The sequence below is a fragment of the Oncorhynchus nerka genome, linkage group LG24, assembly GCF_034236695.1.
Source record: "Oncorhynchus nerka isolate Pitt River linkage group LG24, Oner_Uvic_2.0, whole genome shotgun sequence".
In the NCBI taxonomy this organism is placed as follows: Eukaryota; Metazoa; Chordata; class Actinopteri; order Salmoniformes; family Salmonidae; genus Oncorhynchus; species Oncorhynchus nerka.
The window spans coordinates 17590384-17612278 of record NC_088419.1 but is presented as its reverse complement, the minus strand read 5'-3'; the positions used below and the strand labels follow the sequence as shown (position 1 = coordinate 17612278).

At 42.1% G+C, this 21895-nt stretch overlaps 1 protein-coding gene and 1 long non-coding RNA gene across 3 annotated transcripts; both read right to left on the bottom strand.

Moving 5' to 3' along the window:
* Positions 1–2141: 2141 nt before the first annotated feature.
* LOC115107602 (adenosine 3'-phospho 5'-phosphosulfate transporter 1) lies at positions 2142–16556 on the bottom strand. Of its 2 annotated transcripts, none has more exons than XM_029631039.2 (4): positions 16332–16556; positions 14781–14989; positions 14385–14545; positions 2142–9937 (listed from the first exon to the last, which is right to left on the bottom strand). In XM_029631039.2, the coding sequence occupies exons 1-4, from the start codon at positions 16349–16351 to the stop codon at positions 9005–9007; spliced, it is 1323 nt and encodes a 440-aa protein (XP_029486899.1). In that variant the 5' UTR covers positions 16352–16556; the 3' UTR covers positions 2142–9004. The 2 variants fall into 2 exon arrangements, with proteins under 2 accessions (XP_029486899.1, XP_029486900.1); XM_029631040.2 differs by having other exon boundaries at positions 14802–14989.
* A 225-nt stretch (positions 16557–16781) lies between these two features.
* On the bottom strand, positions 16782–20939 carry LOC135564382 (uncharacterized). The gene is made up of 3 exons (XR_010460973.1): positions 20443–20939; positions 19779–20073; positions 16782–19628 (listed from the first exon to the last, which is right to left on the bottom strand). It is a non-coding gene; the product is annotated as an uncharacterized LOC135564382 (long non-coding RNA).
* Between the last annotated feature and the right edge of the window lie 956 nt (positions 20940–21895).

Genomic DNA, 21895 nt, shown 5'->3' with positions numbered 1-21895 from the left:
TTGGTTATTGTGTGTAGATTGCTGAGAAAATGTATTTAATCCATTTTAGAATAAGGCCGTAACGTAACAAAAATGTGGGGGAAAAATCAAGGGGTCTGAATACTTTACAAAGGCACTGTAAATCAGTGGATGAAGCAACTTCAGATTGTCTCTAAGTTGGACCTTGCATAAAACTGTCTAGAATATATGTTTTCAACTTGAACCATAATGGTAGTGGTTCACACCCTGCAAATGTCTCCGTTGTCACGCAAGGCATTAACACACAAAGATATGTTATTGAGGTTACGAGTTATTCATACAATCAGTGAGAATCATGAAAAAGTCAGGGTGAATTCTTTGAAATCACATGGTTTGTAGTATATTGCAGAGGCCTAGTGAGGGGGTGGAGATAAATGTAGATTTGCAGTTTTCAGCTGTTGTATGGAGGAAATGTGTTCACTTGTGTGGGTGTCTTACTCGCGTCTGACCCCTGGCCACTTCTGTCATTCTGATACTGAAGGGTCTAACCAAGCGAGTGACAGAAACAATGGAGACCCTCTGCTAGGCTACTATGAATATCAGTGGAGTGAAAAGATAACGCAGTAGTAGATTAAAAGTTTAAATGGACAGTACATACTGATGGGGGGGGACTTTTAGACAATGTTTCAATTAGCCTTTTACTACTGCAACTAGAGATTTCACATGTAAAGATTAAACTCGTGTGACTTCTCTGCTTCAACAAATGACTTCCTGTGGAACTTGTTCTTCTAAAAGATCTGTGGTTGTCTTCACACTCTTGGTGGTGACAAAATGTGTCCCCAAGTAGGTGATTATGTTCATTCACACTGTACCACACCTCCCTACATGATCTATAGAAATGATAAATCAAGATCTGATTAAAGAAATGTCATCATGGGGGTGATGAAGGTCAATTATGTCGGGCAATTGATGAGCACACTGTGGTTGATTCTGAATGGCATGATTAAAAAAAACTGCTCAAAATAACGTGTGTGATATTTGCTTTACAGTAAATTGAAACCACAAGATGCAATATAAGGAGCACAACCTGCACCCCACAAGATTACAATTTGTCTTTGTCAATGTACACGGTACCGTCACTGCGGCCCTCTTGCACGATACCAGTGTTGTATTTAGGTTTTCATTACGTGTATGAGCCCTGAGAATGAGTAGACCTGAAAGGATAGAGAATCTAAATAGAATAGCTTAAATCAGAGATTACTATCTTCAATATCTGAAGGAGGAAATATTTGTTTACGCACGCTGATAAGTTATCGAAAACATCACAGACAGGAAATTGATCAACCCTAAAAAAGTGGCTGGAATTCAGATGACATAACCAGAGGTGACCTAAAATAAATGACACAAGAACTGGACCCACCAACTAATAACCTTTACAGTTGGGTGGAAGGAGATGTAGAACATTACACACAGAGCATAACACTTCACATCTGTTTTGTTCCACTACTACAGTAAGCATTATCACTAGTTAACCCTTTCCTGCCACTCACAGTGAAAGCTTGTAGTGACTGGTTGGTTTCCCCAGGAGTGGGAAGGTTAACTGAGGGTTGGCTGAGGGTTGTGTGTGTGTGTGTGTAGCCTTTTGCCCCTTTACACCAGTGAAGAGGCATGGAGATGCTCACGTCACCACACACTGATCCGGATGGTTTGGGAGTAGGAGGTGTTGTAATGACAGCCCGGGGGTTCCCCCCATATGGCTGTATGTATATGTGTATGTCACACTGATAAAATAATGTGACAAATATCACACACTACCATAATAGCTTTAAATCAACACCACACACTAACAGCCAGCTTCTGGAGAAGATCATTCTGTTCTCTGGTAATCTAGTTCACACACAATGACCACATTTTACTGACTCCTTGACGTGAGAACTACACTGGATCAGGATAGCACCAACTTTCCTTAGGTTATAATAGTTTAATATCAAGAGGTCATGACCTTTTAAAAGGTCAATAATCAATATGTGCAAGAGGAAATAATGTATCACTAGTGTAGTCAGCCCCCCTAGGGCACAGCTACATCTCGAAGCCCCCTCTGACCTTTGACCTTTTCACACAAAAAACAACCCATTCAAGGTGGAAATTACACATACATCCATTCCAAGTGTTAACTTCATGTATTTAAATTCATTTAAAATATTTTAATGATCAATCCAGCCTACTAGTTGAAATACTACAAAGGATAAAAACAGAAAGTACCGGTTACATTTAGTTCTACGCCAAAGCCCAAGACTGTCCAATCCATCCTTCACATTCCTGAGAGAGAACATCAACCACCATCACCATCCATTCAGGCCACATTAAAACATTCACACATCAAAAAGCAGATATCAACAGCGCAGCTCTCCCCAAAACAAGCACATCATTACAGACAGATTTTTCTTTTTAAATGTATGACTCCACATGTACTGTATTCGACTACGCACCATGTGTCCAAAGACAAATGTTTACATTGCATTCTTCCCTAGACAACATTCAAGGCTCTGTAAAAACCATTGAATTATCTTGAATATGCCACATCCCATGACCCATTCTATGACATTTGCTTTGCTACTAGTACATTAGTTGTTCTAACTATAGTCTTTGTCTAGGCCGGATAGAGGTGGGGCAAACAGTCTATTCAAACACCACCATAAACCAACTGACATCTCAACAAAGGTGTCAAGCAAACAGAACATAAAAATATAACATTTGTACAGCCTATACATGGGGCATTGATATTGTTTTGAGTCATATTCATCCCAAGTGTTGCAGCAAGAGCAGATTGGCTTCTGGACCATAGTTAATGATAGTGCTGTATATTTGAATGTTTTATATTTCAACTTCATGAAGTGATTGCAATTTGACAAATAAACACCCTTCATTGACAGTGCCTGTACATGCTACGCCCTATGGGTGATTACTGACAATGGCTTGTTTGAATATAAATTTTAAAATGTTGATAATACCAGTATAACAGGTCCAAGTCCGGTTCCAAGTTATACACCGAGTGTACAAAACATTACAAACACCTGCTCTTTCCATGATGGATCGACCAGGTGAAAGCTATGATCTCTTATGATCTCGATGATACTTGATACATCTTTTGAGGGCAAAAGTGGGGGGTGCAACTCAATATTAGGAAGGTGTTCTTAATGTTAGGTACACGCAGTGTACCAGGAAAAAGTTTGGACACACCTACTCAATAAAGGGTTTTTCTTTATTTGTTTCCATTTTCTACATTGTAGAATAATAGTGAAGACATCAAAACTATGAAATAATACATATGGAATCATGTAGTAACCAAAAAGGTTTTTGAAAAATCTCAAACATATTTTGATTTGTTTAAGTAGCCAAACGCAGCTGCATTTCAATTAACAGGTGTGCCTTGTTAAAAGTACATTTTTAAAAATGTTTTCCTTCTTAATGCGCTTGAGACAATGAGTTGTGACATGGTAGGGGTGGTATACAGAAGATAGCCCTATTTGGCAAAAGACCAAGTCCATATTATGGCAGAAACAGCTCAAATAAGCAAAGAGAAATGACAGTCCATCATTACTTTAAGACATGAAGATCAGTCAATCCGGAAAAAGTTCAAGAACTTTGAAAGTTTCTTCAAGTGCAGTTGCAAAAACCATCAAGCGCTATGACGAAACTGGCTTTCATGAGGACCGCCACAGGAAAGGAAGACCCAGTTTCCTCTGCTGAGCACATAAATTCATTAGAGTTAACTGCACCTCAGATTGCAGCCCAAATAAATGCTTCACAGGGTTCAACAAACAGACATGTCAACAACTGTTCAGAGGAGACTGCATGAAATCAGGCCTTCATGGTTGAATTGCTGCAAAGAAACCACTACTAAAAAGGACACCAATAAGAAGAGACTTGCTTGGGCCAAGAAACACGAGCAATGGACATAAGACCGGTGGAAATCTGTCCTTTGGTCTGATTTGAGATATTTGGTTTCAACCGCCGTGTCTTTGTGAGACGCAGAGTAGGTGAACGGACGATCTCCACATGAGGGGTTCCCACCATGAAGCATGGAAGAGGAGGTGAACGGACGATCTCCACATGAGGGGTTCCCACCATGAAGCATGGAAGAGGAGGTGAACGGACGATCTCCACATGAGGGGTTCCCACCATGAAGCATAGAAGAGGAGGTGAACGGACGATCTCCACATGAGGGGTTCCCACCATGAAGCATGGAAGAGGAGGTGAACGGACGATCTCCACATGAGGGGTTCCCACCATCAAGCATGGAAGAGGAGGTGAACGGACGATCTCCACATGAGGGGTTCCCACCATGAAGCATGGAAGAGGAGGTTAACGGACGATCTCCACATGAGGGGTTCCCACCATGAAGAACGGAGGAGGTAATGTGATGGTGCATTGAAGGTGACACTGTTAGTTATTTGTTTAGAATTCAAGGCACTCTTAACCAGCATAGTTACCACAGCATTCTGCAGCAATACGCCATCCCATCTGGTTTGCGCTTAGTGGGACTATCATTTGTTTTTCCGACAGGACAATGACCCAAAACACACCTCCAGGCTGTGTAAGGGCTAGTTGACCAAGAAGGAAAGGGATGGAGTGCTGTATCAGATGACATGGCCTCCACAATCCCCCGACCTCAACCCCAATTGAGATGGTTTGGGATGTGTTGGACTGCAGAGTGAAGGAAAAGCAGCCAACAAGTGCTCAGCATATGTTGGAACTCCTTCATGACCGTTGGAAAAGCATTCCACATGAAGAATTTAAAATCTATTTTGATTTGTTTAACACGTTCTTGGTTACTACATGATTCCATACACTACCGTTCAAAAGTTTGGGATCACTTAGAAATTCCCTTGTTTTTGAAAGAAAATTTTTAAAAATTGTCCATTAAAAGAACATCAAATTGATCAGAAATACAAATAGTACCTGCAAAACACCAGTCTCAACGTCAAAAGTGAAGAGACAACTCCGGGATGCTGGCCTTCTAGGTAGAGTTCCTCTGTCCAGTGTCTGTGTTCTTTTGCCCATCATAAACTTGTATTTTTATTGGCTAGTCTGAGATATGGCTTTTTCTTTGCAACTCTGCCTAGAAGGCCAGCATCCCGGAGTCGCATCTTCACTGCTGACGTTGAGACTGGTATTTTGCGGGTACCATTTAACCTGTTGAGTGTAGGGGGCAGTATTTTGATGTTTGGATGAAAAACGTACCCAAATTAAACTGCCTATTTCTCAGGCCCAGAATCGTGAATATGCATTTAAATTGTCAGATTGGAGTGTTTTCTATCCTAAAGTTTCCAAAATTGTCAAAATATTGTCTGTGAGTATAACAGAACTGATATTGCAGGTGAAAACCTGAGGAAAGTCCAACCAGGAAGTGCCTAAGAGAAACAAATCTCCCTGTTCCATTGCATGCCTTCCCTCCATTTAAAAGGGATATCAAACCAGATTCCTTTCCCTATGGCTTCCACATGGTGTGAACTGTCTTTAGACATAGTTTCAGCCTTTTATTCTGAAAAATGAGATACAATCACATCATGTCAGTGGATGGCTGGGTGCCAGCAGAGTTTTGCATGTGCAACAGCTTGGAGCAGACATTTTCTCTCTCTCTCCTATTGAAAAAGCTACGGTCCGGTTGAAATACTATCGATTATTTATTGTAAAAACAACCTGAGGATTGATTATAAAAAACGTTTGACATGTTTCTACGAACTTTATGGTTACTATTTGGAATTTTCGTCTGCCCGTCATGATCTGCACGAGCCTGTGGATTTCTGAACAAAACGTGCCAACCAAATGGAGGTTTTTGGATATAAAAATAATCTTTATGGAACAAAAGGAACATTTATTGTGTAACTGGAAGTCTCGTGAGCGCAAACATCCGAAGATCATCAAAAGGTATGCAATTCATTTTATTGCTTTTCTGACCAATCTACTTTGCTGCTAGCTGTTTGTAATGTTTTGTCTGCTGAGAGAGATGTCCTAACATAAATGCTTGGATAGCTTTTGCTGTAAAGCTTTTTTGAAATCTGATATGCCAGGTGGATTAACAACAAGCTAAGCTTTGTTTTGCTATATTGCACTTGTGATTATGAAAATGAAATATTTTGAGTAATTTAATTTGGCGCTCTGCAATTCAGTGGATGTTGACGAAAATGATCCTGCTAACAGGATGGGTGCGCCAAGAAGTTAATGAAGCTGCCAATTGAGGACTTGTGAGGCATCTGTTTCTCAAACTAGATGCTAATGTACTTGTCCTCCTGGTCAGTTGTGCACCGGGGTCTCCCACTCCTCTTTCTATTCTGGTTAGTGCCAGTTTGCGCTGTTCTGCGATCTTCAGTTTCTTGGCAATTTCAGCATGGAACAGCCTTAAATTCTAAGAACAAGAATAGACTGACATGTTTCAGAAGAAAGTTCTTCGTTTCTGGCCATTTTTAGCCTGTAATCAAACCCGCAAATGCTGATGCTCCAGATACTCAACTAGTCTAGTCTAAAGAAGGCCAGTTGTATTGCTTATTTAATCAGTACAACAGTTTCCAGCTGTGCTAACATAATTGCAAAAGGGTTTTGTAATGATCAATTAGCCTTTTAAAATGATAAACTTGGATTAGCTAACACAACGTGCCATTGGAACATACGAGAGATGGTTGCTGATAATAGGCCTCTGGACGCCTATGTATATATTCCATGAAAATAAAATGTTTCCAGCTACAATAGTAATTTACAACATTAACAATGTCTACACTGTATTTCTGATCAATTTGATGTTATTTTAATGGACAAACATTTTTTGCATTTCTTTCAAAAACAAGTAAATATCTAAGTGACCACAAAGTTTTGAATGGTAGTGTGTGTTATTTCATAGTTTAGAAGTCTTCACTATTATTCTACAATGTAGAAAATAATACAAAATTAAGTAAAACCCTCGAATGAGTACGTTTGTCCAAACTTAACTGGTACTGTATACAAACATATAGTGTATCAATTAATGATAATTAGTTTATATACATTGCGCCGATTCATTTGCCTGGCTAGGCAAACTGGAAGTCCTTCCCTCTCCATACACACTTCCTGGGTCAGCCAGGCCACTAAATTAATGCCACAAAACTTTGAACATACAGCATAAAGATTGATGGCATTTATGCTAATCAAATATGTCACTATGGTTTGCTGAGTTGAATCCTAAACTAACAAAGCAGAGAGCAAATAATTGTGCAGGCTGAATGTTCAAATAAATCCGTCTGGCTGCAACTCTTGCTGGCACTTGACAGTAAATTGTCTTTTGCATGACCCAACGTTAGTGTGTCCTATTTAAAAATAAGATGGGCATCTTGAATAAGCATCTGTTGGCCGAACACACACACACTGCAGCGGAAAGTATTCAGATCCCAAGCCTTTAGCCTTTTTCCACAGTCACGTTAGCCTTTTTTCACAGTCACGTTAGCCTTTTTTCACAGTCACGTTAGCCTTTTTCCACAGTCACGTTAGCCTTTTTCCACAGTCACGTTAGCCTTTTTCCACAGTCACGTTAGCCTTTTTCCACAGTCACGTTAGCCTTTTTCTAAAATTGATTCAATTGTTTTTTTTGCTCGTCAATCTACACACAACACCCTATAATTACAAAGCGAAAACAGGTTTTTAGAAATGTTTGCATATTTATACAACTTTAAAAACAGAAATACCTTATTTACCCAAGTATGCAGACCCTTTGCTATGAGACTCGAAGTTGAGCTCAGGTGCATGAATGAACAGGGTCTGCAAACTTACGCAAATATATTTTGTTTAATTACATTTGCAAACAATTCTAAAAACCCGTTTTTGCCTTGACATTATGGTGGAATTGTGTGTAGATTGAGGAGGGGGAAAAAACGATGTAATACAGTTTAGAATAGGCTGTAACGTAACAAAATGTGGAAAAAGTCAAGTGGTCTGAATACTTTCTGTAGGCACTGTGGTGGTGACAGACACAGTTCCAGGTCCATATAATATAGAACATTAACTGCTGCAAAGTTATTTTTGATGGTTTGCTGGTAAGCTGCGCATTTATTCTTGTGATACTGTGAGGAAAATGGTTTAGTTCTCTCTGTGGGGACACGATCAGTAACATTCCTTATCAGACATACTCTGGTAAGCCACGAGGGACAAAAAACATCAACTTTCTATGATCTGTATTTTGACTTGAGATCTGGGTTTGCACAGCTCGAATGTCCTCGTAAATCCTTCATTCATGTCAATGATAGACTTCTGCGAAAACGTAAGTTAAGTGGGCAGATCTCAAGTCAGAACACTGCCCAAAGTGAATCTTCTTTATACAGAAGAAATAAAATATTCAAACAGAATGACCTGATCATTGACTAGTAATGATCACAGAACATTTCTCTCATGCCATGTCCAAAAAGTAGAACAATGCAATAATGACATAGTTTTTAAACTAAATTGATATAGTATCTAAACCGAGAAGACCCCCTGCTCCGCTCACCACAATATCTCATGTTCTCTCACTGTCAAGGTGACTTTTCATAGAGGCCTTATAAACCACTTAATATGGTGCCATTCGCAATGTTACATTACCAAGAGCTGGAGTCTTGCAGTACACAGCTCATGTACACTACACCTCAAATGTCAAATTTATGTTCCGAGTGCTGCTCCAGAAGCATATCATGGAGGCAGAAATCAAAAGGCATCAGCCATTATCAGTTATTTACATTTCACATGCCAATGTGGTATGCTTTTGAGCTGGGTTTCAGATACACAAATGGACAAGCGACAGTTGCCGTGTAATTTAAAACGCCTGTGACTGCTGATTGTTTTAGCCGAATGACCTCCGACAACAGCTCAGTTCGTGTCAAGTCAAACACCTTTAAAAGGCATTAAATCCCTTTCTGTACCTTTCTATACAAGTAGAAACCCATAAAATGAACACTTAAAAAGTCAAACTGGACACACAGACGAGAAAAAGCGCCACCGAAAACGTGGCTTTAGTTCATTTTCCAGTTCCCTCCAATTCCTCCTCCTAGACCTTCTGCACCTGTGGCTGCGGTACCTTGCGTCCCGCCTTCATGCGGCTGCGGGCGTAGACACGCAGGAAGAGGGAGAGGAAGACCACGGCCATGCCAAAGCCCCCCACCATGGTGACGGCGTGGCCGTACAGGAAGCAGGAGAGCAGGATGGCGATGGCCTGCCGCAGGGTCATGATGATGGTGAAGACGGCAGCGCCGAACTGCGCGATGGTGTAGAAGATGAAGAGCTGGCCGCACGCCGAGCACACCGACAGCAGCACAGCATGGAATGCAAACTCCGAGTGGCGCGTCATGAAGGCCAGCGAGTCGAAGAAGGCGCCCTGCTCCAGCAGCGAGCCCACGGTGAAGAGGCAGGAGAAGAGGTTGACCCCGAACATCATCTGCACAGATGACATCTTGTGCTTGAACAGGTTGTCCTGCCAGTTGGACGTGAAGCTGTCGAAGACTATGTAGCCACCCAAGATGACCACGCCGCTGAACGTTGTGACCGTAGATGGGTGCTTATCTGCCGTGCTCGTCAACAAGAACATGCTGACACCCAGAGAGATGAGTGCCGCCGTCAGGTACTCCCAGTACTCGTAGCTCTTGTGTGACACAATCTTGCCCATGAGCATGACTGGGATCACTTTAGAGGCCTTGGCCAGCACCTGGGTGGGGAAGCTGATGTACTTGAGGGCCTCGTACTGGCACCAGCTGCTGAGGACGTTGGAGAGCGAGGCAAATGAGTACTTGTACATGGGTGCGCCGTGGCGGGGCTGCTTAAACAGGACACACCACAGGCCTGACACGGTCAGCGCCAGGATACGGTTCATGAACACCAGGAACTGGGAGTCCTTGAAGTGTTCGCCCTCCTCCTCGGGGGTGGAAGCCCCGTACGAGCGAGTCATCACCCTCTCCTGTAGGACACCCCATGTCAGGTAGGACACCTGGAGAGACAACAGGATAACAGAGAAGGAGACTAAACAATACAAAGTACATAAGATATGAATAAGTCAATATGTTTGCATTGCAGTTTAAATATATACAATCTAGCCAATCAAATATATTTACAGTGCCTTCAGAAAGTATTACACCCCTTGACTTTTTCCCCATTTTGTTAATACAGCCGGAATTTAAGTGATTCAATTGCGATTTTGTGTCACTGGACCCTAGACAGACACACACACACACATACACACAATACCCAATAATATCAAAGCGGAATCATGTTTTTAGAAATGTGTGCAAATTAATAAAAAGTTGAAATGTCGTGTCAAAAAGTGGCATAAAAATTAGCTTAACAAGTCACATATATTTTTGAATGACTACCTCATCTCTATACCCCACACATACAGATAATTGTAAGAGCCCTCAGTCGAGCAGTGAATTTCAAACAGATTCAACAACAAAGACCAGGGAGGTTTTCCAATGCCTCGCAAAGGGCACCTACTGGTAGACAAAAAAAAAAAAAAACATTGACTATCCCTTTGAACATGAAGTTAATAAATACATTTTGGATGGTGTATCAATACACTCAGACAAAGATACAGGTGTCCTTCCCAACTCATTTGCCATAGAGCAGGTATTGGGGTTAGGCCAAATAAAAATGTCATTCACATTTTTTCCCTCACAAACAGTCCATTTATATTTTCCAACTGGTCTATACATTCATTCATTCCTCCCCCCTCCCCTCCCCTCCCCTCCCCTCCCCTCTCCTGAGTAGCCTCATTTCATTGCCAAAAATAAAATTAAACCACCTAGTGTTCAGTGAAATAACACAATGTCAAATACAGGTAGCCTAGTCAAATAATTAACATCCAATCACATTAACCGTTATTCTCTCGCAGGAATTCCACTAACGTAGCTGCTGCTCATTCCGTTTGCTCGAAAATGTATGAATGGTTCAAAAAAAGTAAGGCCTGCGTCCATAGAGACACATACCAGCTCTACCAGTAGTACTGCTACTACCAGCTCTACTACACCTGCACCTGTCGACGACACAAGTTGTTCTGCATCCACGAGCCCATCCAATGCTAGTATCAGTAATTCTACATTTGTTGTTAGCCCAGCTAGCATTGACACTGACAGTTGTGAATCTGATGCAGTCAAAGATCTACTGCCCCCTTACCCGGGAAAACGCCGAACAACAGACAGGGACGTTGGACCATCAGAGGCACAAATATGATGAGAACTACATTGATTTGGGGTTCACTTATATTGGGAGTAGTGCCTTTCCTCAGCCACAGTGTGTTAGATGTGCGAAAGTACAATATCACAACTCAATGAAACTTCCACTCTTGTGCACAGAGATTTAGAAACAAAACATGCCAATTTAAAAAATAAGCCGCGGGAGTTTTTTGAGTGAGAATTAAGACGACTTTCGAGAAGTAAGACATGTATAAAGGCAACAGATACCATTAATAAGAGGCTACAAGCGTCTTATATGGTGGGCTACCGAGTGGCTAGGACAGGCAAGCCCCATACCATTGTGGAGAATTTGTCCTGCTGCCACAGATGTGGTTGGGACAATACTGGGGGGAAAGGACAAAACAAACAAAAAACTATACAGACAATGTCTTCATCAAACAACAGATGTTTTGAAACAACTACTGCTTCACATATAAGCCAGTGAATTCTATGCGTACAGCTGAATGAGTCAGATGTGGCGGGCCTGGCACAGTCCGTGTCACTAGCATGAAAACTAAATAAAAGTTTGGGAACCACTGCTAGAGGAAGGAAACTGCTCAGAGATTTCACCAGGAGGCTAATGGTGACTTTAAAACAGTTAGTTTTCTCCTAACACAGCCATTTAAACTAAGGATGGATCAAGAACATTCTGGTTACGCCACAAAATTAACCTAAAGTTGCATCATGTTATGTGCATGCTTGTCATCGGCAAGGAATAGGGAGTTTTGTAGCATAAAAAAACAAACAGAATACAGCTAAGCACAGGGAAAATCATAGAGGAAAACCTAGGTCAGTCTGCTTTCCAACAGACACTGGGAGGCAAATTCACCTTTCAGCAGGACAATAACCTAAAACAAAGCTAAATGTACACTGGAGTTGCTTACCAAGAGTTTTTTGTAGTTTTTTGAATGTTCCTGAGCGGCCTAGTTTCAATTTGGACTTAAAATAAAAAATAAAATTGCCATGAAAACCTACGACAAGACTTGAAAATGGATTTCTAGCAATGATCAACAACCAACTTGACAGAGCTTGAAGAATTTAAAAAATAATAATAATGTACAATATTTGTACAATCCAGGTGTGCAAAGATCTTAAAGCTGGCCGACGGAAGGGAGGGCGGTGCGGCAGGTGCCGCTTTTCCAACAGATGCTGTTATTTTATCTAAAAGATCAGGTATACACCGACCCCAGCTAAGTAGCTCTCGCAAACATTTAAAGTGCAATTATGCTTTTTAACTCCAGCACATTGCCACGATTGTCAGCTATGTACAGAATGTAGCTGATCTACTGATAATCTCAGTGCGTCCTTGCTGGGATGACAATCTACAGTTCAGCGTCGTGTTCTTCTAATTTAGAATTCTTCACAACCCGGCTCGTGGGAATTATTCCTTGGCAAATTGGAGAAATTTGGAAACTGATGAAAGAATGAGATCATACTCGAAAAACTGCCCTGAAGTCCAAATTAGAGCACGACAGACATAGGTTTACCATGTTGAGAAATAAGGTGATGAAAGAAATCACAGGCCAAGGAAAACTTCTTTTTTTTTAAATCAACATAATTGGTAAAGCTAAGGAAAATTCTAAATTGATCTGGGAGAATCTAAAGAAGTTGACAGGGAAAGACCATAGTAACACTGCAAAAACAGTCTCTCAAAGTGCTTGATAGACATCATCACTGTTACATCTTCAGAAAGCATGAGATCCTGAGCTTATATTCAAGATCCTAAATGGTCTGGCACCCCTCTGCCATGAGAGGTGACTGCATAGTTCCCTTAAGGAATAGCACCTTTAGTCAAACTGCTTTCTCTATGAGAGCTTCCCATGTCTGGAACACACTGCCATCAGACACACAACTGCACCTTCACAAAAAACTAAATCATGGCTAAAGGCCAATTAGACTTGAGAACATAATCCCTAGCTGTGTATTACTGCTTTCCATGTTATCTGTAGCTTGTGAGATGTGGAAACACTGTTTGTTACTTTTATACATTTTGTTTTGTTGCTCAGTCTGTCTGCTACGTGTTGCTTGTCCTATGTTGCTCTATCTGTCTGCTACGTGTTGCTTGTCCTATGTTGCTCTGTCTGTCTGCTACGTGTTGCTTGTCCTATGTTGCTCTGTCTGTCTGCTACGTGTTGCTTGTCCTATGTTGCTCTGTCTGTCTGCTACGTGTTGCTTGTCCTATGTTGCTCTGTCTGTCTGCTACGTGTTGCTTGTCCTATGTTGCTCTGTCTGTCTGCTACGTGTTGCTTGTCCTATGTTGCTCTGTCTGTCTGCTACGTGTTGCTTGTCCTATGTTGCTCTGTCTGTCTGCTACGTGTTGCTTGTCCTATGTTGCTCTGTCTGTCTGCTACGTGTTGCTTGTCCTATGTTGCTCTGTCTGTCTGCTACATGTTGCTTGTCCTATGTTGCTCTGTCTGTCTGCTATGTGTTGCTTGTCCTATGTTGCTCTGTCTGTCTGCTACGTGTTGCTTGTCCTATGTTGCTCTGTCTGTCTGCTACGTGTTGCTTGTCCTATGTTGCTCTGTCTGTCTGCTACGTGTTGCTTGTCCTATGTTGCTCTGTCTGTCTGCTACGTGTTGCGTGTCCTATGTTGCTCTGTCTGTCTGCTACGTGTTGCTTGTCCTATGTTGCTCTGTCCGTCTGCTACGTGTTGCTTGTCCTATGTTGCTCTGTCCGTCTGCTACGTGTTGCTTGTCCTATGTTTCTCTGTCTGTCTGCTACGTGTTGCTTGTCCTGTTAATTTGGATGTGCTCACTGCTCATTGTTTTTCTGTATTGTTATTGTAATAGTTTTTAATAACATGCCCAGGGACTGTGCTTGAATAGTAGCTGGCTGGCTGGCTAAAACCGACACTTTTACTAAAAGGTTGATTAAATGTGCACTGTCGCTGTAAAAATAAACTCAATAAAGTTACCCAGAAAACTTACCCAGAAAGAGTCACAACTGTAATCGCTGCCAAATGTGCTTCTACAAAGTACTGACTCAGGGGTGTGAATACTTACGTAAATTAGAATTCTGTATTTATTTTTTTCAATAAATTAGCATGTTTTAACTTTGTCATTATTGGGTAACGTAAAAAAAAAAAATTTACTACATTTTTGAATTCAGGCTGTAACACAACCAAATGTGGAATATGTCAACGGGTATGAATACATTCTGAAGGTGCTGTATACAGCCATTTTAACTACATGTCACAAAGTGCTCTACCTGAAGTCCTGCAGCGCAGAAGACTAACTTGAAGGCTTGTCTGGCCGACGAGCCCGAGTCCGCATCATTTCTGGGAGCTAGCGACACATCGTCTAGGAGACCTGTCTTCGTTTCACTTCCAAACACACAGGCCTTTATGACAGGATAGAAAATGCCTCGGCCTGGGAGGAGGGGAATAAACAAGGTCCAGAACACATCAACCATTCACTGATCCATCCAATTCAACATACTGATTATGTTATGTCAACAGAGAGAACATGGGATTTGCAACTTGAAGGACACTAAGTCATACCGGATAGATAGGTAGGTGTTAGTCATGTGAAGAAAGGGTGTAGGCCTGTGTGTGTATGGGTCTGCGTGTATGTCAGCGTATAAGTGCAACGTGTGTGTAATCACCAGTTTGTAGATCATCCACACCTGTTTGGAGGTAGTTGATCCTCTTCAAGTAGGTGATGAGGAAGTAGCCTGGGATGATGATGGTGGTATAGCCCAGCACGTTGAGGAAGAAGCGGAACAGCCACACGTCATGCCAGTCCTGCAGCAGCGACGACACTTCGTCCGCCGCCAGCGAAGATGGGAGGATCAGAACCAGGCCAAGCCAAAGCCTTCAGCGCGTGCACACACACACACAAGGATTAGTACCAGAGACATGGCAGGTAAGTTACGTAGCCATTGAAGCAGCATGTTTTCCCCACATTTTTAAAGTGATGGATTGAAATACTGCAGACTCATCTCTGATGAGATATCCAAACTTGTATTAATATTGGAAGGTGGGACACTGTCATTTAAAGCACAAAAAACCCATTGAGTCAAGAGAAGAGACCATCCATCCCTTTTCATACAACAGCCCCCTACTGGTCGAGGTGGCAAGACCAGTTTCCACCTGTCATGTTCTCGAATCCTGTACACTAGCATCCTTTTCCACAGATACACAAGGGATGGGTGTAGGTAGGTTAGTAGTATGTATGTGTGTGTGTGTTGGGGGGGAGATTGTAACCTAATCAGGCTGTGTGAAAGGTGTGTTCCCAGCCTGCCTGGATACTTCTCTGCTTGACAGACAGAGGCTCTTTGTGTGCACCTCTACCCCAGGCCACTGCAGCTTCTCCCAGTGCAACCTGGGCTGTGAACAAGCAGCTCACTATACGCAGGAATGCAGTCCTCTCTGCACTTTAACCAACCAACCTGCAGGCCGAAGCTGTTCACATCAGAGCAGAGACTGAAAAATGGCCACATTTGGGCTACTGGAATGGACAGTAGGCCAAATCGTGCCACAGTTGCCGGGATTTCATCTACTTATCACATGGTTCATATTTGACTGTTACACAATTGCAAAGAGGGCCTTGTTGCTTTTATATAAAGTAGGTACTCTGCAACAGTTAGCCTAATTATTGTAATGGTTAGAATACACACTTGTATGACTTGAGACTAAGATATCAGCACGGACCCATAAACGCCTTGGCGTTTACATGTTGTTTTTCACAGACTTGACAGGGATGGACTACATTACACAGGCTTGTCCATGAAAAGCTGAACTGTCTCCATTGTAATAATATACAGTAACAGCAACCACATACGACTATTTACTCAACCCAAAGGAATGGACTAAAAGCTGAAACGCGCGAACAGTTACATGACTAGACCTACATCATGTCAATGGCCACAGCAAGGGTCTTTATTCTGCATTTATTCATTTGGACGTAAGTAACTAGTTAAACTGTTGTCATAACAGCTAACGTTAGCTCTAGAAACTAAGTACAATGTTGCAATCTTCCTGAAAACAAAACGTCGCGTGCACAGTCCGACTGTTGTTTACAAAGGCACGCTCACATTGACAACTAGCAGTTTGCTGTGTCAAATCAACAAAATAATACTTTACGTTGGGTTTAAATTGAATGCATTTTCAAAGGAAAATTAAGAGGCGACCGCATCAGCACAATGTGTTCCTACCTCCATGAAAAAGATGGCATTTTCCTCCCACTAAACAACTGGCGTAGAGAACACGCCGAACTTAACCGCTTTCGTTGCAATGAAGGATGTAGCGACGCAAATCAACTGTTGGAATCGTTATTATAAAAGCAATTTCGCCCCTGAGCTAACGGTTTTCTTTCCCAGTACCTTTACAACTTATCAATTGCCTATGTGTTCACTTCAAGAAAGAATCCCCCCCTTCAGTGGAAAATTAGGTTGTAGTCCTCTTTTGCGACATTGCCATCTGTAGGGCTGGATGAATACATTTACGAATCCACTGCACTGTAGTACAGCACAACTATTGTGCACAGCACAGTACTGTAAGTATAGCTACAATATGTACGTACAGTAGTTTAAATTAATCAAGAAAGTCAATCAGAAATGAAACCTTGGAAGAATTAAGTTGATTCACAACAACAGAATTACATGCCTGTCACCCGTTAATGTAATAGAAACAATATTATCAACATAGTTTTTCCAAAGCATGAACAATTTATCCAAACAAGGAGTTTTAATTTATCCACACTGAAAACCAAAAGTTTGGAAAGATGCATGTCCCTCACAAAAAAAGGAAGCTAGAACAGCCAGCACGTTTCTCAGCACACCAGCAAGCAAATGCTGTTCTCTTCACAATGAGAAAGTGTTGCTGTCCAAAAACACAGACATGACTGTCATTGAATAAGCCCATGCCATGATTAGATAGCGGAAAAACCCACCAATCTCTTTTACAAGTTCTTTAAACAATTCAAGTTAATTTACCAACATTTCTGAAAATGGACATATACTGAATAAAAATATAAACACAACATGTAAAATGTTGGACCCATGTTTCATGAGCTGAAATAAAAGATCCCAGAAATGTTCAATACACACAAAAAGCTTATTTCTCTCAGATTCTGGGCACAAATGTGTTTACTTCCCTGTTAGTGATCATTTCTCCTTTGCCAAGATAATCCGTCCACCTGACAGGTGTGGCATATCAAGAAATGGATTAAACAGCATGATCATTACACAGGTGCACCTTGTGCTGGGGACAATAGAAAGTCATTCTAAAATGTGCAGTTTTGTAACACAACACAAAGCCACAGATGTCTCAAGTTTTGAGGGAGTGTGCAATTGGCATGCTGACTGCAGGAATGTCCAGAAGAGCTGTTGCAAGATAATTGAATGTTAATTTCTCTACCGTATGCCACCTCCAACATCATTTTGTAGAATTTGGCATTACATCCAACCGGCCTCACAACTGCAGACCGCGTGTAACCACGCCAGCCCTGGGCCTCCACTTCCAGCTTCTTCACCGGCGGGATCGTCTGAGACCAGTCACCCGGACAAGTGACTGAGGAGTATTTCTGTCTGTAATAAAGCCCTTTTGTTGAGAAAAACTCATTCTGATTGGCTGGGCCTGGCTCCCCAGTGGGTGGGCCTATACCCTCCCAGGCCCACCCTTGGCTTATCAGTGATGTCTGTTGTACTGTTGTGCTGGGTACAGTATGTGCTGCACACTGTCTATGCAGTACACATGCTGCGTAGCATGCTACACAATGGCCTTTTCCGACAGCTATCATCTTATTAGCCAAGGATGGCCTTATGAGACTATTACCTTATTAGAAAAGAGAATGTGCAAATACTGTATCTGCTCAAATTGCTAATTTTAAATGCCACACCACCAACCACAGAGGAAGTGCCTACCTACCTGCCCATCATGCTCCATTCTCATGCATGCTTTCATGCAATGTTGGGGTGGTTGGGTAGAGAGGAAGTAGCCTTAACCAGGGGTTGTAGGTGTCATAAAGTAGGAGTGCTGATCTAGGATCAGTTCAGCCTTTTAGATCATAATGTATAAGATTATATGGACTAGTGGGACCAGGGCCCATATCCACAAAGCATCTCAGATTAGGAGTGCAGGTTTAGGTTTTACCAAGTCCCATCTGTCCATTTAATCTTATTCATTATGATCTAAAAGGCTAAACTGATCCTAGATCAGCACTCCTCCTCTGATATGCTTTGTGGATAGTGCCCTGATCCTAGATCAGCACTCCTCCTCTGATATGCTTTGTGGATAGTGCCCTGATCCTAGGTCAGCACTCCTCCTCTGATATGCTTTGTGGATAGTGCCCTGATCCTAGGTCAGCACTCCTCCTCTGATATGCTTTGTGGATAGTGCCCTGATCCTAGGTCAGCACTCCTCCTCTGATATGCTTTGTGGATAGTGCCCTGATCCTAGGTCAAATGAAATCAAGCTGTATTTATACAGCACATTTAAGACATGGTATGCAAAGCAATGTGCTTTACAGGGGAAAAAAATATTTAAACAACTATGAAAATAAAATATGAAAAGATTAGAGCTCAAAATATTAATACATTCAATACAGACAGGCCTTGGAGTCAGTCTCTTTGTCAACATGAATATTAACATCACCCAACACAATGATTTTATCATAGTTCTCAAGGACAATAGACAATAGTTCAGATAAATCAGTAAAGAAAGTGGGGCAGTGCTTTGGTGGCCTATACAGGGTTATAGCCAGCACTGGTGGCTGACATTTAAACAGTGTAGCAAGATGCTCAAAAGACCCAAAGTCACCAAACGAAATGTCCTTACAACTGAGAGCATTAGTAAAATTAGAAGCTGTCCCCCTACCCTTTTCCCTTTTCTGATAGAGTATGAAAAGCTGCAGTCTGGGGGTAGGTTTCAATAAGAGCGGCACTACAGTCTGACTACACAGTCATGTTTCAGTGAAAAACATGCAATCAACTTTGCGCTCAGTAATGAGGTCATTCATGAGAAAGGTTTTACCGGTGATTGTTCTAACATTTAAAACGTCCATATTCAATGTGTGGGTCGCTCAGCCCCTGGGGCATCTGCCTCAAGGTAAACTAATGGAATAACAACCAAATTAAATGATTTTTACAACCACGGGCCTCCTGGGTGGCGCAGTGGTTAAGGGCGCTGTACTGCAGCGCCAGCTGTGCCACCAGAGACTCTGGGTTCGCGCCCAGGCTCTGTCGTAACCGGCCGTGACCGGAAGGTCCGTGCGGCGACGCACAATTGGCATAGCGTCGTCCGTGTTAGGGAGGGTTTGGCCGGTAGGGATATCCTTGTCTCATCGTGCACCAGCGACTCCTGTGGCGGGCCGGGCGCAGTGCACGCTAACCAAGGTTGCCAGGCTTCCGGGTTGGATGCGCGCTGTGTTGTGTCGGAGGACACATGACTTTCAACCTTCGTCTCTCCCGAGCCCATACGGGAGTTGTAGCAATGAGACAAGATAGTAGCTACTAACATACCATGCAATTGGGGAGAAAAAAGGGGGTTAAATTAACATTACATTTTCTGACAGTCTCAAATCTATCAGAATGGTAGGAGATAAAAGTTTGTATAAACTCACTAGAATGCAGAGTTATAGGAATATTAATTAGGTTACTCACAACAACCATAGTTCCATTTCTGTAGGAGTTGATATGGTTTCCAAGTCCTCTGTTGCTTATTCTGACAGGGAGAACTGGAGCACTATCAGACCCTGTCCGTCAGTCTCTAAAACAGTTTGATGTTGCTGGAAATAATTTTGGTCCGCACTCCTAGTCTGAGATGCTTGATACATACAGCCCCCGGAGTCTTGTCACAGGACACAGGACACAAAAGGATGTCTAGTGACAATAGAGTCATTTTAGGGAATTCGTTCACTCAAAAGGGCGTCGGCCATTAGGTTCACAACATTGTGTCCTGGTTGGGGCAAATAAAGAATTGTTTGTTCAGTTACAGTGTTGAGAAAATATAATTTGCATAACCCCTGCCAAAACAGTGGATTCCCAATCATCCGGAAAAACAAACTAGTTTATCTGGCTTATATTTGAGTATTAACAAGTTGTCAAAGAATACATCAGATAAATGCCAAAATAAAGGCTCAAATAAGTTCCTCCCCACCGGGCACACTGGTTGAAACAACGTTGTTTCCATTTCAATGAAATTGCATTGAACCAATGTGGAATAGACATTTTCTGTGCCCAGAGGGCTTGTGAAATAAAATATGCCAACATGCAAATAGAAGATAAAACATTCCCCATCAACAAAGACAATAAATGAATCCCTCACCTCATTGAAAGGCTTCTTTATACTTGGGCCCAGTCTTGCCTTAGGCTTGTGCCTGAATATTAAATACGGGCAGCCTGTCAGAGTACACAGAGAACAGGTAAGTTATCCGGCTGACTGGAATTTCCAGACTCATTGTACACAGGGAAGAACCCAGCAACAAAAATAAATAGGATTTACCAAAAGCAGCAGACAGGAAACTGAGAAATAAGGGGGTTTGCCGTTATCAAGGAGGCTTTGTTCTCCCGAGTCAGCATCCCACAATGTTTACAAAAATTAAATGGATGGATTTGCAGTACATGCTGAGTCAGCAATTGCCTGCAAGAATGGCTCTATCAAGAAAACATCTATTCGACTTCTAGTCTATATTAATGACAAACAGTGCATTCGGAAAGTATTCAGACCCCTTGACTTTTTCCACATTTGTTTGTCACATTACAGCCTTATTCTTTAATGGATAAAATATTTTTTTCCCTCAACAATCTACACACAATACCCCATGATGACAAGGCGAAAACAGGTTTTTGAAAATGTTTGGAAATGTATAAAAAAAAAATCAAAAACAGAAATACCTTATTTACATAATTATTCAGACCCTTAACAATGAGACTCGAAATTGAGCTCAGGAGCATCCTGTCACCATTGATCATCCTTGAGATGTTTCTACAACTTTATTGGAGTCAACCTGTGGTAAATTAAATTGATTGGACATGATTTGGTAAGGCTCACACCTGTCTATACAAGGTCCCAAAGTTGACAGTGCATGTCAGAGCAAAAGCCAAGCCATGAGGTCGAAGGAATTGTCCTTAGAGCTCCGAGACAGGATTGTGTCGAGGCACAGGTCTGGGGAAGGATAGCAAAAAATTGCTGAAGCATTGAAGGTCCCAAGAACACAGTGACCTCCATCATTCTTAAATGGAAGAAAATTGGAACCACCAAGACTTTTCCTAGGGTTGTCCGCCAGGCCAAACTAAGCAATCAGGGGCGAAGGGCCTTGGTCAGGGAGGTGACCAAGAAACCGATGGTCACTCTGACAGAGCTTCAGAGTTCCTCTGTGGAGATGGGAGAACATTCCAGAAGGACAACCATCTCTGCAGCACTCCACCAATCAGGCCTTTATGGTAGAGTGACCAAAGGCACATGACAGTCCACTTGGAGTTAGCCAAAGGCACCTAAAGACTCTCTGACCATGAGAAACAAAATTCTGATGAAACCAAGATTGAACACTTTGGAGGAAACCTAGCACCATCCCTATGGTGAAGCATGGTGGTGACAGCACCATGCTGTGGGGATGTTTTTGAGCGGCAGGGACTGGGAGACTAGTCAGGATCGAGGGAAAGATGAATGGAGCAAAGTACAGAGAGATCCTTGATGAAGGTTCACCTTCCAACAGGACAAAGACCCTAAGCACACAGCCAAGACAACGCAGGAGTGGCTTTGGGACAAGTCTCTGAAT